We start from the raw sequence: 18,478 nt of genomic DNA, 5'->3' as shown, positions 1-18,478 counted from the left end.
CACTGGCCTTCGCCACAGCCACAGCCACAGCAATGCCAGATCCAAGCCGTGTCTGTAACATACACCACAGCTCACAGCAACACTGAGCAAGGCTAGGGATCGGATCCTCGTTCTCTTGGCTACTCGTCAGATTTAGGAACTCTTTTTTTTCTTCTTCTTCTTCTGTGGCTGCCCCCTGGCATATGGAGGTTTCCTGGCCAGGGATCAGATCTGAGCCATGGCTGCAGCATAAAAGCAGCAACTGTAGCAATGCTGGATCCTCAACCCACTGCCATCCACACTGAGGTTCTGCTGGGCTGTGCCATCCAAAAGGGACATTTTAGCTAGACTTCTCAAACTTATTTTCTTTAAAAAATAAAAAAAGCACTCAAATCAACTAGACTGTAAGAGTTCCTCAAAAGCTTTTATTCTTTTTTTATTTTTGGACCAGCACACTGCCTGGTACACACTACTGAGTAGGCATTAAAAAAATTTTTATTTTAAAGTTTTATTTACTTTTTTTTTTTTTTTTTTTTTTTTTTGCAGCCACACCTGTGGCATTTGGAGGTTCCCAGGCTAGTGGCTGAATCAGAACTGTAGCTGCCAGCCACAGCCATAGCCATAGCAACGCCACATTCGAGTGGCAACTGTGACCTATACAGCAACACCAGATCCTTAACCCACTGAGTGAGGCCAGAGATCGAAGCATCCTCATGGACACTATGTTGGGTTCTTAACCTGCTGAGCCACACCGAGAACTCCAAAACCTTTTTTTTAAATATATATATAGGCAATTTATAACACTGGGAAGACTTCATTTCAGTGTTTCAGAAAATGTGATTATTCTTGGAATTTCTTTCTCTATGACTCTGGAGAACAGAGGTTTTGTCCTTATTTGGATATGCCACCTCAGACAGACAGTGGCATAATGAAGGTTAATGTTCAAGTGTCTGGCAGGGCAGTTACAAGCTCTCAAGAAACCCAAGAGCTGTCCTAATTGTAGGGCAGACCGTGGCTTCTGCTACTCATGGTGGCTTTGCAGTACCCAGGGGGCACAGCGAACGTCTCTGGGTTCCTTCCTGCCTAGGGACCTGCAGGATGTCTCCCTGGCTTGATTCCTTCAAGTCTCTCCGCAGAAGGCAGACCCACAGAGAGGGACGGTGGACTTCTCCAACTGGCCCTGGCCTTACTTGGCAGCGTGGCCCAACCAGTCGCAGTGGTTTAGCTACGGAACACGTCATCCTGGAAGTGCCAACTTCTGTTCCCCCCAAACAGACTAACAGAGGACCAGAATCAGGCATTGGGGGCTGTCATCAAAGGAGTGACCTCCTTCCTCTTTGCACCTCATTACCTGGGATTCTGTGTGCAGTAGAAATGAACAGTTTTTACCAATTACATAACTTTTTTTTGCTTTTTAATGCTGCACCCACAGCATATGGAGGTTCCCAGGCTGGGGGTCCAATCGGAAGTGCAGCTGCCGGCCTATGCCATGGCCACAGCAACGCTGGATCCTTAACCCACTGAGCGAGGCCGGGGATCAAACCCGCACCCTCGTGGATACTAGCTGGATTCTTAACCCGCTGAGCCACAGTGGAACGCCCTAAATAACTTGCTTACAATACAAAAACACATCATCACATACACTTCTCTTTGGAAAGTCTTTCCCATCCTTGAAATTAGCTTACGAAATTTTGTGCAAAAACACTGACGTCAAATAAATAGGGGAAAAAACATGGGAAGCATTGAACTTTTTTGTTTGTTCTTGTTTTTTAAATTAAAGGTTAAAAAACACCGGCTGCACTTCCGAGTCATTGTAGGACGAAATGCGTCAAGAAGGCTGCGAGGAGCAGCCCTCCAGGTCGGAGCTGCGCTGTCGAGTGAGGTTTTCTGGGTTCAGAATTCACAATGGATGCCTCCGCTGAGATCCCGCACCACGCCCTCTCTGACCAGCTTCAGGAGGAACCGGGTCTCTGTTGTCACATTGTGCATGGTCTGAAAATTCATGGCAGCCATGCAGAGATTGTCAAAGTAGTGCAAGGGCGTTCTGGGTTGGTTGAGGTCGTATCCAAAGCCTGCTAAACTGACTTCATCGCACAGATGTGTGGCTAAGACCACAGCGATGACACCAATCGTGGGGACGTTCTGGGAAGGAGAAAAGTTAAAAAAAAAAAAAAAAAAAAACTTAGTCCCAGACCTTGCTTTCCAAGGACGCTACATGCTACACAAAGTAATGAAAGCTATGCTGGGGGCTGCATTTGTCCACATCACACAATTTCATGTATCATTGATTTCTCAGGTCTAACTTGCCATTCAAGACAGGAATCCAGACGCTCAAGCATGGTCTGGGATGTGAATTCTTTTCACACACCAGGAGGAGGCAGCCTGGCAGATCCTTCTGCCCCAAGCTAAGATGTATTCTTTCTAAAACTTCCACCCACTGGTCCTACATAGGAAAAGCCATAATGGCAAAACTAGCCCTTTTCCTCTCTCATGTGACAAATGTCTACGAGGTCTGCTCTGGGATAAATGGCCAAGGAGACCTTCTCTCTCTTTTTTTTTTTTTTTTTTTTTTTTGTCTTTGCCATTTCTTGGGCCCCTCCTGCGGCATATGGAGGTTCCCAGGCCAAGGGTCTAATTGGAGCTGTAGCCGCCGGCCTATGCCAGAGCCACAGCAACGCGGGATCCGAGCCGAGTCTGCAACCTACACCACAGGTCACGGCAACGCCAGATCCTTAACCCACTGAGCAAGGCCAGGGATCAAACCCGCAACCTCATGGTTCCTAGTTGGATTCATTAACCACTGAGCCAAGATAGGAACTCCACGGCGAGACCTTCTTGGATGAGGTTTTGGAACCTCTGTCCTAGCACAGAGCAGACTCTGCTTCCACCAGTGAAGACTATATCCATTCCTTACCTGTAGCTTAGGGCCCCCACCTGCCTTCCTGGCAAAGAACACATCAGGCGTTTTTCACATGTCCAGGTGCTAAACCAGTTTCTGCTCAGACTCTGTGCAGGCAAGCACATCTTTAGGCCCAGATTATAGGCTTTCATATATATATATTTTTTCAAATGTAGCCTTACTGACTTTGGCTAGGATGCCAAACATCCAATATCTGGGATTCTGACTGTGTCACCCCTCCCTCTTCATATCCCACATCGCACCACATGTAAATGTGGAATCGTACTTTCTGGACCTCCGCCCCAATCTTGCATAAGGACAGCACACTGGGCAGGCAGGAATACAGAAAGCCCTGAGCTGCTGAAGCCCTCCTGACAGCTGCTGGCCAACTACTGATTGATATTCTTTTACACCGTTTTTTCCTGTGCGAATGTACCTCCTTGGTCCATCTTAGCTGAGTCTGTGGTTTTCATAAATGACTCTCCTCTCCTGTAAAGTGGACCAGCAGTGACACTTTCAGAGGCCATGGATTAAGGTGGATGAGGGAACATACAGGGAACCCACCACTCGGTAAAAACTGCTCCCTGCTCCCCAATCTGTCCTGTCTTCTCTCAAAGCCAACCTCCCTTGTTAAAAGGGAACTCAATTGTCATTCCGCATGTTTGAAATAGAAAGCAAGAGAAAATGACCCAGGAGTTCTCATCATGGCTCAGCGGTAATGAACCCGACTAGTATCCATGAGGACATGGGTTTGATCCCTGGCCTTGCTCAGTGGGTTAAGGAGCCGGAGTTGCCATGAACTGCAGTGTAGGCTGGCAGCAGCAGCTCTGATTAGAACCCTAGTCTGAGAATTCCCATATGCCATGGGTGTGGCCCTAAAGAGACAAAAAATAAAATTAAAAAAAAATTTTTTTTAGGGCCGCATTTACAGGATATGGAAGTTCTCAGGCTAGGGGTCAGGTCAGAGCTGCAGCTGCTGGCCTATGCCACAGCCATAGCCATGCCAGATCCAAGCCATGTCTGTGACCTATGCCACAGCTTGAGGCAATACCGGATCAGATCCTTAACCGACTGAGCAAGGCCAGAGATCCAACCCACATCCTCATGGATACTAGTCAGGTTCTTAACTTGCAGAGCCCACAACAGAACTCCTAAAGTTATTTTTAAAATAAGATCGACCTGAAAACCCACAAATGAGCATTTGCCCGTGCTTCAAAAAACACTACGGAACTTAATAAAGAGACAGGGCAGTTTAAAAGATACAGAAATCTATATTATACTGAATATATATAATATAAATCTATATTATCAGAAATATACTGAAAGATACTCAAGTATATTTATAGTGAAACCTCTTTATAACTTAGTTTAAGAATCTTGTCAAAATATGTTATCTTTTTAAAAAAGAACTGTTTTGTTCGGGGGGGTGAGGGGATGCGCTGGAGTTGTGGGACGGAAATCCTATACAACTGGATTGTATGATCTTTGTATAACTATAAATGTAATACATTCATTGAGTAATAAATAAAAAAATAAAAATTAAAAGTTAAAAAAAGAACTGTTTTGTTAAAAAGTGATGCTAACAGGTGAAAAGTTATAAGAAAGCCCTGAGCTGCTGAAGCCCTCCTGACGGCTGCTGGCCATCTACGGATTGATACTCTTTTACGCTGTTTTCCCCGTGCAAATGTACCTCCTTGGTCCATCTTCACTGAGTCTGTGGTTTTCATAAACGACTCTCCTTTCCTGGAAGAGTCTTCCGGGGCCCCATGTGCTCCAGGTGGGAGAAAGCAGCTAAAGCCAATCAGCTGGGGAGGGGCAGAGCCACTCTCCTCTAAGAAGGAAGCACAGCTTGGGTCCCCAACATACTCCTTCAATGGGCAGCAACAGCTCGGCCCTCCTGGGCTCCCCGTCGAGGGAGAGGGTAGAGCCCCGGAGGACACTGGCAGCCTGCAAAAGGAATGGCTGCCACCATGTGAAACACTTCATCCGAGCTGTGTATTTGAGTCCCGGGCTGGAGCCAGAACTGGATTTGGCTCCTACTGACAACAGTGAAGAACTAGGTGTTTTGTTTTCCAGGAGTCTATTTAGGGATTTGTTTTCCTTAATTACCGCAGAACTCTCCCTTTAAAATTTACACAGTTGTAGTAAGGCATCTATTTTTTTGAGGGTCGCATCTGCAGCATATGGAAGTTCCCAGGCTAGGAGGTGAGTCTGAGCTGCAGCTGCCAGCCTACGCCACAGCCACAGCAGTGCTAGATCCAAGCCACGTCTGTAACCCACACCATGGCAACACCGGATCCTTAACCCACTGAGCAGGGCCAGGGATCGAATGCGTATCCTCATGGATACTAGTTGGGTTCATTACTGCTGAATCACAACAGGAACTCCTGTAAGGCATCTTTTTAATTAGAATTTGATTCAAAGCTGCAGATGGAAGAACCTGCTAATGTGCCTATTGGTGGACAATACTTGAGTCTGGCTTAGTGTTTGCAAAGTGTGCCCTGGACCAAACCCCACCTCCTAGGAGGCACCTCGGGCCCCCAGTGTGGGAAGCAGCCCCCATATTTCAAAATCCCTTGCTTTCCTTGTATAGAAATGGTTTGCTTAAATTTTGTTTAAAAATGATTTCCATTGTTTCTTAAAAAGTCTTATTTAAAGAGTTTTAGCTATTCAGATCATGAAGAAATAGGTAATAAAGGCATCTCCCCACCGGGTGGCAACACAGGCTAACTGCAGGTAAAGAATCTACTGCAGTGAACAGCCTACATCACAAAGGTTCTTATATTAGGCTGCAAAATACAATCACCCAAGGAACTTTGAAAAGCCCAATGTGTAGGAGTTCCCATCATGGCTCAGTGGTTAATGACCCCAAACTAGTATTCATTGGGACATGGGTTTGATCCCTGGCCTTGCTCAGTGGGTTAAGGATCCGGCATTGCTGTTGAGCTGTGGTGCAGGCTGCGGATGTGGCTGGGATCCCACGTTGCTGTGGCTGTGGTGTAGGCCAGCAGCTGCAGCTCCGATTCTATTCGACCCCTAGCCTGGGAACCTCCATATGCTGCGGGTGTGGCCCTAAAAAGCGAAAAAAAATGTTTTTCTGACCACCGAAGTGCCTTTAATTTTTATGATATGAAGTCCTGGAGTAAGAATACCTTAAGTAGCATCTCAGTGACCAAAGTGCTAACATGCAAATTATACTAAAGAGATGAGTGACCTGGGGGCTGGAGAGGAAAGGAGGCCGATCAAACAGGCGGAGCCCTGAGGTCAAGATGCAGAGAGGGGAAAACACACAGAACATCGAATCCCTAACTAGGCTTCTCCATTGGAAGATGCTTCTGAGTAGACAGCCGAGCCTAAGTGAACACTGTACCTACGACGCCTTTCCGACACAGAGAAGAACAGTTAACTTTCAGGAGTGACAAAAATACCTTATCTCGGCCCCAGAACCTTGACTGAGGCTCTGAGTATTGAAGGATGTCGAAGGCAGTCTCTTTGATAATAACTGGATTCAAAATCCTGAAGTGTTTGGGCTGTAGTGGGATTTTTTCCGCCACTTGCTTCCAAAAGAAGAGTCGTACCCAAAATGGCTAAGGAAAGAAAGCAAGCCATCATTAGGGGCATCGCTTAATAAAGTTATCTTATCATCGGAGGGGGAGGACACATCTCCTGCTCATCAGGACAAAGCTGAGGGTGGGGCCCCAGGTGGCTCTGGGGCTGCATCCTGCAGCCAAGTCACAGATCTGTGCGAACCCAGGACCTCGACTCAAACAAGCAACTCTAAGGATCTGATTTATGAAGGTGGCACCAGAGAAGGACAGGAACTGCAGAAGGAGTTCTTGTTGGCTTGGGGGAGAAATTCTTCTGGTAATGACCGCAGATGGTAAAACGTTTTAGGGGAGTTCCCATTGTGGCGCAGTAGAAACGAATCCGACTAGAAACCACGAGGTTGTACTTTCGATCCCTGGCCTTGCTCAGCGTGTTAAGGATCTGGCGTTGCCCTGAGCTGTGGTGTAGATCACAAACGCAGCTCGGATCTGGCATTGCTGTGGCTGTGGCATAGGTCGGCAGCTACGGATCCGATTTGACCCCTAGCCTGGGAACCTCCATATGCCGCAGGTGTGGCCTTAAAAAGACAAAAACAAAAAAAACAAAAAAAAAAACCCCCAAAAACCCAACTTTTTAGGATCCAAAGCCACCATTTTGCCCAGGGAAGACCAAGGAAACACCCAACTTGAGGGTATGAGGTGCTATGGGTACCTTGCTCTGATCAGGCCCTCACCACACATCCTCTTTCCAAATGACTCCACTTCCTAGTCCCGTGATGTCCCTTGGTAATTCACCATGAGTTATTCCCAGAGTGCTTCATCTTTTAACTAGAACAGCTACCCATTAGAAAATCCAGAAGACTGCAATAACCTGTGACCATGATAATCAAGCTTAGGAGATACAAATTCTTCAGCATGAGAAACTTATGTGAAAAGTTTGATAGGTTTTACTGATTTTACAGTCAGCTAGTTTATGCAAGTGCATATAAATGCACACACTCTTGGAGTTCCTGTCGTGGCTCAGGGGGGTAACGAACCCAGCTAGGATCCATGAGGACGCAGGTTCAATCCCAGGCCTCACTCAGTGAGTCGGAGATCCGGCGCTGCCAGGAGCTGTGGTGTAGGTCGCAGATGTGGCTTGGATCCCATGTGCTGTGGCTGTGGTGTAGGCCAGCAGCTGCAGCTCCAATTCCACCCCTAGCCTGGGCACTTCCATATGCTGCAGGTGTGGCCCTAAAAAGATAGTAAGTAAATAAATAAATGCACACAATCTTCAACAGTTGACTTGTGAAATTTAGTTCAATATAATGGGTGGAGGGGTGGGGGAGTAAGGTGATCACTTTATTTATTTATTTATTTTTGTCTTTTTGCCATTTCTTGGGCCGCTCTCACGGCATATGGAGGTTCCCAGGCTAGGGGTCAAATCAGGGCCACATCCGCCGGCCTACACTAGAGCCACAGCAACTTGGGATCCGAGCTGCGTCTCTGACCTACACCACAGCTCATGGCAATGCCGGATCCTTAACCGACTGAGCAAGGCCAGGGATCGAACCCGCAACCTCAAGGTTCCTGGTCAGATTCGTTAACCACTGAGCCACGACGGGAACTCCAGGTGATTACTTTAAAGTAAGGTGATAAATTACTGTAAAGACAAAAAAAAAAAAAAAAAAACAGGACCAAGTAAGTGCCATCTCCTCCACACCTGCCCCTCCGGAACACTGCAAACTGACTCCAACAACAACACTACCAATCAAGGAATTCTGGGAGAACCTCTTTGAAAATACTCCTCAGAGAACTTATGTATATTCTTCCGAACAGTCTCAATAATGCTTTCTATTTGCACACATACATCTCATCTCTGAAAATAGCCAGAAGCCATAGAGATTCAAGTCTAGGGAATAAGGTGGGGGATCAAGCTCAAAAAACAGCAGTTTTGGTCCCAAGCTTGTTATTTACACTGAGTAATGATCCCAATTTGCACGTGTGACTCCATCACATCCTGAAGGCAATTCCCAGGAGGAGTCCTGAGGGGCTTCTGTAAAGGGAGAGGTTATTTGAAAGCCAACACAAAAGTACGCATGTCAGTTTAAAAATCAAAAACCTGTTAACGCCAATCAGAGACCCCTTCCCTTTGTACAAAGGCATGTTTGAGAGCTGAACGGCTCGTGCTTACCAGGGTTTCGTTTTTGACCATTGCCTGAAGCCAGTTGAAGTCAACACTCTTAAATAAAACAGCAACAAACAAGTCATTGGAATAATATTCAAGGTCAGACAGTGGTGCCCCCTCTGGGTAAGTCATCCTTATAGTAGTTTTATTTCCAACATGCTCTGAATATCCTTCAACTGGTGCACTGTTTAACCTATTTAAGTAAAAAGGACAAAGATGAACTGACAATGTAAGCCATTCACCACTTTATTGCAGCAAAACTCCTGCAGCGTGCTTCCCACATATTTTTAGGACAAGGAACAAGGGTGTGGTTGGCTGGGGGGAGGGTGACCCTCCCACCAGCTCCATCATCCCTCAGTTCTGCCCCTTTCAGGTGTCTGCTCTCTGCGAGGGATGCCTGTATCTAATCTCTGAATGACAAGCAATTCCATCTAGTCCTGTCATTTTAAGCCAACCCAAACATATTACACTGTGGGTGTTTTCTGGGCACTGGTGCTGTTTCCTTGAAAGCTTACGTTGCGCCTAGATATTAGCGGTTCTTGCAGAATTTCAAAAATGTAATCAGGAAAGAAGACCTAGACACCAGGGCAAGACAGACACAAACCACACGTATATGGCCAGGGTTAGGGCCAAGGAAGGCAATGGGCCCAAGTGCAACCTGGTTTTAAATTAAAGCAGGAACTGGGGGCACTTACAATGGTTAGATCAACGAAGGCTCTCAGGGTGGATGCTTTGGGGGAAATGCTAAGAATTCTTCCTAAAGCAGCACCATTCACCCAGGCATAGTTTTGAAATCTCAAAGAAAGTCCTTTGGTCCTTTCCCTGTATTATCATATCTGTATAAACCTTTCTTCTCCATTCCACTCACTTCCTTTTCCAGGTCTCAGATCCCTAACCCCTGGATTATTAAAAGATGTTATTAGACATGACAACTACAGGCAAGGCACGATCCTGGATTAGTTATTATTTTCTTTTTCTTTCCTTTTTGTTTTAAAAATAATGACCCTTACTGGGATAACTGCTGAAGTCTGACTAAGGACTCTATTGGATCAGTGTGAATTTCCTAATTCTGAATGTTGCCCTGTGGTTCTATAATGGAATGTCCTTGCTCTTAGGAAATGCACACGGAAGTATTTAGGGTCAAGGAGGAGCTTGAGATTTATGACTAACTCTCAAAGGGTTCAGAAAAGAATAACAATGTATAAAGAGAGGAAAGTTATAAAGCCAATGTGATAAAAGAGTTTTCAATTGGGGAATGTGGGAGAAGGGTGAATATGGGAGTTCTTTGTACTCTTCTGGCAATTTCTTTGTGAAGAACTGCTATAGACCTAAAAGTTACCCCCAATAGTTTTTCAACTCCATCACAATCTGGCTAAGTCCCCTTCCTCTGTCCCCAGCGCTCTGTGGCCTCCAGCGCCTATATACCCCATGCTCCCCAGTCTGGTCCCACCATCACTGGGCAACGAGCCATCCACCAGCTCCCTTTCTCTCTCCCAGGCCCTCCCTCCTCCTGCCAGATCTCCCCGCTCGCCTCTTCCGTGAAGAGCCAAACCCCGCCATTCTCCAAGGTCAGCTCAAGGCCACCCTCTCCGGCACTGCAGCTCTCCTCTGGAGGGAGAATGCAGCCCAGTTCTCACCTCCCTCCCCGCTGTATCCCGGGCACGCACCACTGGATGGGCAGGGGGACCCTGTCTGCCTCTTCCAGTGCTGCTTGTGCAAAGAAGACCGTTCAGCTGCTCACACGGAACCAGGGTGGAGGTTCTGGAAGCCTCAAAATCCTGCATTTGGAATGTCAGGATCTGGCCTGGCCCCTGTGCCCCTACGGTCCTCGTCTCTGACACTGGCTAGCGTGATGGCTTTACAGAGGAATGAGGACACCCAGAGCATGTGACAGCGTCTGGCCCCAGGAAGCACCCAGACAACGGCAGGTTCCATCCTCCTTCACCCCACCCTTCACCACCCTGGAAGTCCTGACCCCACTCCCACCCCCTCACTTCACACCTCTTTTTTTTTTTTTTTTTGGTCTTTTTTGCCATTTCTAGGGCTGCTCCATGGCATATGGAGGTTCCCAGGTTAGGGGTCCAATCAGAACTGTAGCCTCCAGACTATGCCAGAGCCACAGCAACGCGGGATCTGAGCCACGTCTGCAACCTACACCACAGCTCACGGCAACAGCAGATCCTTTTTTTTTTTTTTTTTTTTTAAATTATTTTATTTTATTTATTTATTTTTTTGTCTTTTTGCCATGTCTTGTGCCACTCCCACGGCATATGGAGGTTCCCAGGCTAGGGGTCTAATCGGAGCCAGAGCCAGAGAAACACAAGATCTGAGCCTCATCTTTGACTTCCACCACAGCTCACGGCATCTCCGGGTCGTTAACTCACTGAGCAAGGGCAGGAATCGAACCCGCAACCTCATGGTTCCTAGTCGGATTCGTTAACCCCTGCGCCACGACGGGAACTCCAACAGCAGATCCTTAACCCACTGAGCAAGGCCAGGGATCGAACCCGAAACCTCATAGTTCCTAGTCAGATTCGTTAACCACTGAGCCGAGACGGGAACACCTCACTTCACACCTTCTGCCTTAAAACTTGGTTCTTACCTCTTGCTTCTCTCTCTTGGCCCTTACAAAAGTCTGGTTCTTTCCTACAAACCTCTTACCCACCCCTGCCCTCTCCTCCTTGAACCTCACCTTCCTACACATTCTCCCCCAAATAGCTGCCAACATGCCCTGAGCATCTGCCACAAGCCTGATACAGCTCCAGGTGCTTTACTTCTGTTAACTCATTCTGTCTTCACAGTAACCCTTTAAGGTATGGACCATTGCTGCCTCCATTTACAGATGAGCAAAAGAGCCACGGGCCAGCAGGAAACTTGCCCAAGATCACAGCTACTGGCAACAAAGCCATCATGTGGACATGTCATCACTTGCTCACTCAGAATACCTGAGATGGATCTTGTCACTCTCCCTCGCTAATCAGAGATGTTCCTCCATGACTCCACTTCTGACAGCGGTTCCACTAACGTCTTAGGCTCCAGACTAGAAACCTTGGTATCCCATGACATCATTGTCAAACCATTAGAAAATCCTGTAACTTCCTTTTTCTTTGTTTTTTTCTTTTTTTTTAAATTTATTTATTTATTTTTTGCTTTTTAGAGCCACATCTGCAGTACATGTAGATTCCCAGGCTAGGAGTCTAATCAGAACTACAGCCACAGCCACATCAGAACTGAGCTGCGTCTGCAACCCACACCATAGCTCATGGCCACATCGGATCCTTAACCCACTGATCGAGGTCAAGGATCGAACCCGCAACCTCATGGTTCCTAGTCGGATTCATTTCCATGGCACCATGACAGGAACTCCTTTCTTTGCTTTTTTCTTTTCTCTTTTTTGGGCCATGCCCATGGCACACAGAAGTTCCCAGGCCAGAGACCGAACACACACCACAGCTATAACCAGAGCCATAGCAGTGACAACATCAGATCCTAAACCCATTGAGCCGCAAGGAAATCCACACGTTTTCAATCTACCTCTCAGATTTGATCTTGGGCCTCTATTTCCACTTCCTGCATCTCAGGCCAGGCCCACATCCCACATGCTCTGATTGGAACCTCTAAACCTCTAAATCCCTACCATCTCCTACCTTCAACCAAACTGGCACGACTGCTGAACAGATTTAATGAGGAACCAACTTTCACCATGTTTCTGGTTTTTTGCACACCCTTAAGACAGAAACCATGTACTAATGTATCAAGAGCCTTAAAATATTCAATTATCTTTAAGCCAACAATTCTAGGAATTCTTGGAATTATATCCAAGGGAATAAGCAGAGCTATACAGAAAGACATACACAGGAAAATATGCCTAGCATGTTCACAATAACAAAGAAACTGGGAACATTCTAGATGTCCAGCAATAGGAGAACAACTAAACAACTCATGATGCCCTCATATGAGGGAACATTAATAAGCATGTAGTAAAGTTAGTCTTCCCCAGAATAGTTAGCGGCCTCAGATATGTTCCTAAGAATTCCCATTGTGGCTCAGCAGTTATGAACCCAACTAGTAACCATGAGGATGTGGGTTCAATCCCTGGCCTCACTCAGTGGGTAAAGGGTCTGGCATTGCAGTAAGCTGTGGTGTAGGTTACAGGTACAGCCTCGATCCTGTGTTTTGTTGTGGCTGTGGTGGAGGCCGGCAACTGCAGCTCTGATTCGACCCCTTGTCTAGGAACTTCCATATGCTGAAGCTGTGGTCCTCAAAAGCAAAGAGAAAGAAAAGGCTCCTGATGCTAAGTTAAAAAAGTAAAATACAAGAATATAAATGTACTGATTAGTATGTATATTGAACAAAAATGGAAAAAAGGGCAGCAAATTAACTGTGGCTGGCCATTTGTGCTATGAGTGGTATTTTCTTCCTTGTAGTTTTCTGAATTTTTTCATCTTCAAGAATGAATATATATTTTTTAAAGCTCTTTTTATTTATTTATTTATATATTTATTTATTTATTTATTTATTTTTTAGGGCCACACCCAAGGCATATGGACATTCCCGGGGCCAGGGATTGAACCCGCATCTTCATGGATACTAGTCGGGTTCATTACTGCTGAGGCACAACGGGAACTCCAAGAATGAACATATTTTACTTTCATAATCAAAAAAAACAGTTTCTGGCCAGCTAAATCCAAAAGAAGCTAGGGTGACTGCTTATTAGCCTGCTATGTGGTGTCCAAACTGGTCTGGGTGCTTTTCAGTCCCAGCTGGCACTGCCTCCCAGGACTCACCCACCCCAAGCCCCCCAGCTCCCAGATGCCAGGCATCCTACTGGCTCAGTTCCCCCACCCCCGACCCACCACCTTCTCATCGTCTTCCGGGCCCTGCCCTCACAGCTTTCTCCTTGGTTGGCTTACCCGGATCTACCCTTCCAAGCCTCACCTCCTCTGGAAAGGCTTTTACCAGATTAGGGTCAGTACTGCACAGTTTGGGGCATCCCATCGCTTCATGTTTTTGTTTCAACTTCTCCAACAAGGAAGCCCCTAAAGGTGCCCCCCACTTCCCCCTCCAGGCTGCCCTGCCCAACTAACATCTAGAGGAGAAAGGCTGGTTTTAAAACCAACGTACCTTATCACCACGTCGAACTGGTTCAGGGCTGGGCCCAGCTCTAGCCCGTGGAGGATTCCACCGCTTCCGATGACCACACAACGCCTACAGCTCTTGGCTGTCAAGTGTTCAGGAAAGTCATGCTCAGGCAAGAGTTCCAAGAGGGCCTGGACTTTACTGGAGAACTTTCGGAATCCGAAAGGAGGGTCGTACTTGGACTCAGCCTTGCTCCCCAAGGGGGCTTTTGTCACGAAAGGCGGTAAGTCCGTGCTGTACCTGGGGCCGAAGAGCTGTGCCATCGACCTCTTGGCAAAGTGGGGCCGGCACTCCTTCTGCAGGACTTGCTGGGCGTATTTCTGTGCTCTCTGGAAAGAATCACACAGATCTGAGTTTAAAAGGCTCTTGGGCATTAGAAAGACTCTCACAGGTGACACCTCCTCCTGTGATGGCTATTGTGTCAGTCAAAACATGTTTGTTTTTTTTTTTTTTTTTTTTTTTTTGGCTTTTTGCCATTTCTTGGGCCACTCCCACGGCATATGGAGGTCCCCAGGCTATAGGTCCAATCGGAGCTATAGCTGCCAGCCTACACCAGGGCCATAGCAACGCAGGGATCCGAGCCACGTCTGCAACCTACATCACAGCTCACGGCAACGCCGGATCCTTAACCCACTGAGCAAGGCCAGGGATCAAACCTGCCATCTCACCTCATGGTTCCTAGTCAGATTTGTTAACCACTGAGCCATAACGGGAACTCCTCAAAACATCTGCTTTTATTTGTTTTTAAAAAGTTCACAATTGGAGTTCCCGTCGTGGCACAGTGGTTAACGAATCCAACTAGGAACCATGAGGTTGAGGGTTCGATCCCTGCCCTTGCTCAGTGGGTTAACGATCCGGCATTGCCGTGAGCTGTGGTGTAGGTTGCAGACACGGCTTGGATCCCTTGTTGCTGTGGCTCTGGCGTAGGCTGGTGGCTACAGCTCCGATTGGACCCCTAGCCTGGGAACCTCCATATGCCTCGGGAGCGGCCCAAGAAATAGCAAAAAGACAAAAAAAAAAAAAAAAGTTCACAATTTATCGAAAAAACTTATTTTCTTTTTTCTTTTTTTTTTAAATTTCTTTTCTTTTTCTCTTTTGGCTGTCCCACGGCATATGGAATTCCTGGGCCAGGGATCAGATCCAAGCTGCTATTGCAACCTTTATACCGCAGCTGCAGCAATGCCAGATCCTTTAATCCACGGCGTCAGGCCGGAGATTGAACCTGTGTCTTGGAGCTGCAGAGACACCGCCGATCCCATTGTGCCACAGTGGGAACTCCTTTTTAAATTTGCTTTCTTTTTTTTTTTTTTGGATAGGCAAGAAATAGTTTATAAGATAGGAGGCTTGTGAGAGATGCAAGCAGGAAGGCAAGGAGGCTCTGCCCCTTTTTAAATTTCTTAAAACATCTGCTTTTAAGAGTTAATCTGTACTAGGAACTTGAGGGAAAAACCTGGGAGAGTCTCATTACGAACAAGAGTATTTATTTCATTGCCTAAGAAAGCAGGAAGGACCTCCACCTCCTGCCACTTGGCCCCCAGCCTAACCTTGTTCAAATAAGTTTCGGGTGAAAAAATGTGCTTTGAGGTGTTTAAGATTTTCATGTCTCATAAAATCCGGACACATGCTCAGTGAAATAAGCCAGTCTCAAAAAGACAAATACTGCAGGTCTCCATTTATAGAAGGTACCGCAACTAGTCAAATTCATAGAGATGGGAAGTAAAATGATGGTTCCCAAGGGCTGGGGAGAGGAGAACGGGGAGCTGGGTTTTGGAGGGGGGCTCTTTTTGGGCTGCACTGGAGGCATATGATGGTTCCCAGGCTAGGGGTCAAATTGGAGCTACAGCTGCCAGCCTATACCAGAACCACAGCAACAAAGGATCCAAGCTGCATCTGTGACCTACACCACAGCTCATGGCAACGCCAGATCCTCAACCCACTGAGCGAGGCCAGGGATAGAACTACATTCTCATGGATCCTCGTCAGGTTTGCTAACCGCTGAGCCACAATAGCGACTCCTTTTTTAAATAATGATTTTTATTTTTCCCATGATAGCTGGTTTACAGGGTTCTGTCAATTTTCTCCTGTACAGCAAGGTGACTGCGAGCTGTTGCTTTCAATGGGCAGAGTTCCAGTTTTGCAAGATGAAAAGGTTCCAGAAACCTGTTTCACAACATTGTGATATGCTTATCGGGGTCAAACTATATATTTAAAAATAATTAAGATGGTAAATGTCATTTTTTAAAACACAATGAAAAAAACGATCCCCTGTTTCAAGTTCCTATCTCGTAGATGAGAAACACACTTTATCAGCGGCAGTAACGAGGTTTACACAGTCAGGAATGGAAACAAAGTGCAACCCGCCCGGCTGTCATGTCCACAAAGATGTTGCCTTGGTTTTGTATACAAGTTTCCCTGAATGTTAATGTTTTACATCAACAAGAAATGACTGGTGAAGGCCAAGTACAGGAGCCCAGCTGAATGCAGCAGGCCATGGAGACACGTGGAACAAACGCCCACTTGCCCCCTTTCTTCCCCGTGGCTGTGGCCAAAGGCTGCCTTGGGACCAGCCGGCAGGAAGTTCTCTCTCATCACAGTGCTTGCGGTCCTCGTGGCCACACGCAGCAGTCTTATCCCTCCTCCTACCAAGTTGTGTGTGTGTGTGTGTGTGTGTGTGTGTGTGTGTGTGTGTGGTCCCAGACTTGCTGGGGTATTTATTTTTAGGATTGAACATGTCTTTTGAATTGTGCGAGAATTATCACCATACTGTTTTAAATGTTCGTCTCCACTATGTTTTTCTTCAAAGTCTTGACTGATTTCTATATAATAAAATTGCTGGAGTTTCTGTTGTGGCGCAGCGGAAAGGAATCTGACTAGGAACCATGAGGTGGCAGGTTCGATCGCCCTTGCTCAGTGGGTTACGGATCCGGCATTGCCGTGAGCTGTGATGTAGGTCGCAGATGCAGCTCAGATCTGGCATTGCTGTGGCTGTGGTGTAGGCCAGCAACTATGGCTCCAATTAGACCCCTAGCCTGGGAACCTCCACGTGCCACGGGTATAGCCCTAAGAAAAAGACAAAAAACAAAAATAAATACATAAATAATAAAATATTAAAAAAGAAAATTTCTATAGAAACAATACTTACCTGGCAATAGCAGAAGCCCCTCCCTTTTTTGTAAATTATAGCTTGAAAAAGTTGTTAGTATGGGGGAGAGTTACACTGTCTACGTGTAAGGATCTGCCTCTGTGTCTGAAGGTGGGAAGGAACAGTCTTTGAGCTTCAGATGATGCTGTGGGCACTACACATGGTCACTGTCTCAGGTCACCATGTGACACCAAGGGCACCTTGCAAGATGGTCCTGAGTGTCCTCACTTCGTGGGCTCCAGTGGCACACCCAGGAAGAGGGCTGAGCTGGCAGGCTCACCTGGTCCTACTACCTCACCAAGTCCCACAAGCCCAGCCTCTGCCCACAGAGAGCCGCTGACCAAAACCACCGCTGAGACCAAGGGCTTCAACTGGCATCTCTGTGAGGGATTGGCAGGAAAGCCAAGCGAGGAACTGGTCGTGACCCAGAGCAGCCCCAGAATGGAGGGTTCCCCCTGACTGGGCCTCCAAGCCAGTGACACTCTGCACCCAGAGGCACTTAAGGCCCAATTGTGAGGGCAGGGCGAGAGGGGGATCACACATCTAGACACACTTGTCCTCAGACCCCAGGCCTGAGGGATGAACAAAGTTCTTTTCTTCGCTATAGATGGACATTCCAGAATTCCCGTTGTGGCTCAGTGGGTTAAGAAGCTGACATAGAGGGGAGTTCCCGTCATGGCTCAGCAGAAACAAATCTGACTAGTATCCATGAGGATGCAGGTTCACTCCCTGGCCTTGCTCAGTGGGTTAAGGATCCAGTGTTGCCTCAATAGGTCACAGGTGTGGCACCAGAAAGGATCTGGTGTTGCTATAGCTATGGTGTGGGCCGGAAGCTGCAGCTTCAATTTGACCCCTAGCCTGGGAACTTCCATATGCCATGGGTGTGGCCCTAAAAAGGTTAAAAAAAAAAAAAAAGATACAGGAACTCCCTCTTCTCTCAAATTGAGGCATGGACACGAGAGCTTCACTTTTTGAAAGTCTTCCAGGTTGAGCTTGCTGGCTGCCCACAATTGAGAATAAACAGGCATTGGGCACTTCCAACTGTCAATGATAAGGCAGTCTGCTGGGAAAAACCATGATGTGAGAATCTGTTGAGGGGTTTCAAACAATGAATTTGCCTCCATAAAAATCTCCATTTTCTTCTCTACCTCATAAGTTTTAGAACAATCCCTCTCAGAAATATAGGTTAAATGGCATGATGCTAAGTAAAAGGCAATGCTCTCTTTTATTGATTGATTTAAATTCATGGAGTTCCTGTTGTGGCTCAGTGGAAACGAAATCTGACTAGCATCCATGAGGATGCAGGTTCGATTCTTGGCCTCACTCAGTGGGTTAAGGATCTGGCGTTGCCATCAGCTGTGGTGTAGCTTGCAGACGTGGCTCAGATCCTGCATTGCTGTGGCTGTAGCGTAGGCTGGCAGCTATAGTTCTGATTTCAACCCCTAGTCTGGGAAACTCCATAGGCCACAGGTGCGGCCCTGAAAATAAATAAATAAATAAATAAATAAATAAATAAATATATAAATAATTCAGGCCAGGGTACAGTATTTGGGTTGAAGGAGAGTCCAGGGTCTGGAGCTGACCTGACCTGGGCAGGAGGCCAATCA

The 18,478-nt window shown here is 46.8% G+C and overlaps 1 protein-coding gene across 2 annotated transcripts in view; it reads right to left on the bottom strand.

Annotated features, from left to right (window-relative positions):
• Window positions 385-18,478, bottom strand: part of ST3GAL5 (ST3 beta-galactoside alpha-2,3-sialyltransferase 5) — a 56,571-nt gene continuing 38,477 nt past the window's right edge. Inside the window, exons 4-7 of one of the 2 annotated variants that reach the window (XM_021087293.1) lie at window positions 13,715-14,058; window positions 8,597-8,783; window positions 6,307-6,465; window positions 385-2,121 (exon numbers count right to left, since the gene is read on the bottom strand). In XM_021087293.1, the coding sequence (XP_020942952.1) occupies window positions 1,873-2,121; window positions 6,307-6,465; window positions 8,597-8,783; window positions 13,715-14,058 (939 nt within the window). In that variant the 3' untranslated portion in view covers window positions 385-1,872. The remainder of the gene's footprint in view (window positions 2,122-6,306; window positions 6,466-8,596; window positions 8,784-13,714; window positions 14,059-18,478) is intronic. The other variant, XM_021087294.1, reaches the window with a different exon arrangement.

The sequence above is a fragment of the Sus scrofa genome, chromosome 3 (genome assembly GCF_000003025.6).
Source record: "Sus scrofa isolate TJ Tabasco breed Duroc chromosome 3, Sscrofa11.1, whole genome shotgun sequence".
NCBI lineage: Eukaryota > Metazoa > Chordata > Mammalia > Artiodactyla > Suidae > Sus > Sus scrofa.
The sequence above is the reverse complement of the archived record's forward strand: the minus strand, read 5'-3'. Positions and strand labels throughout refer to the sequence as shown.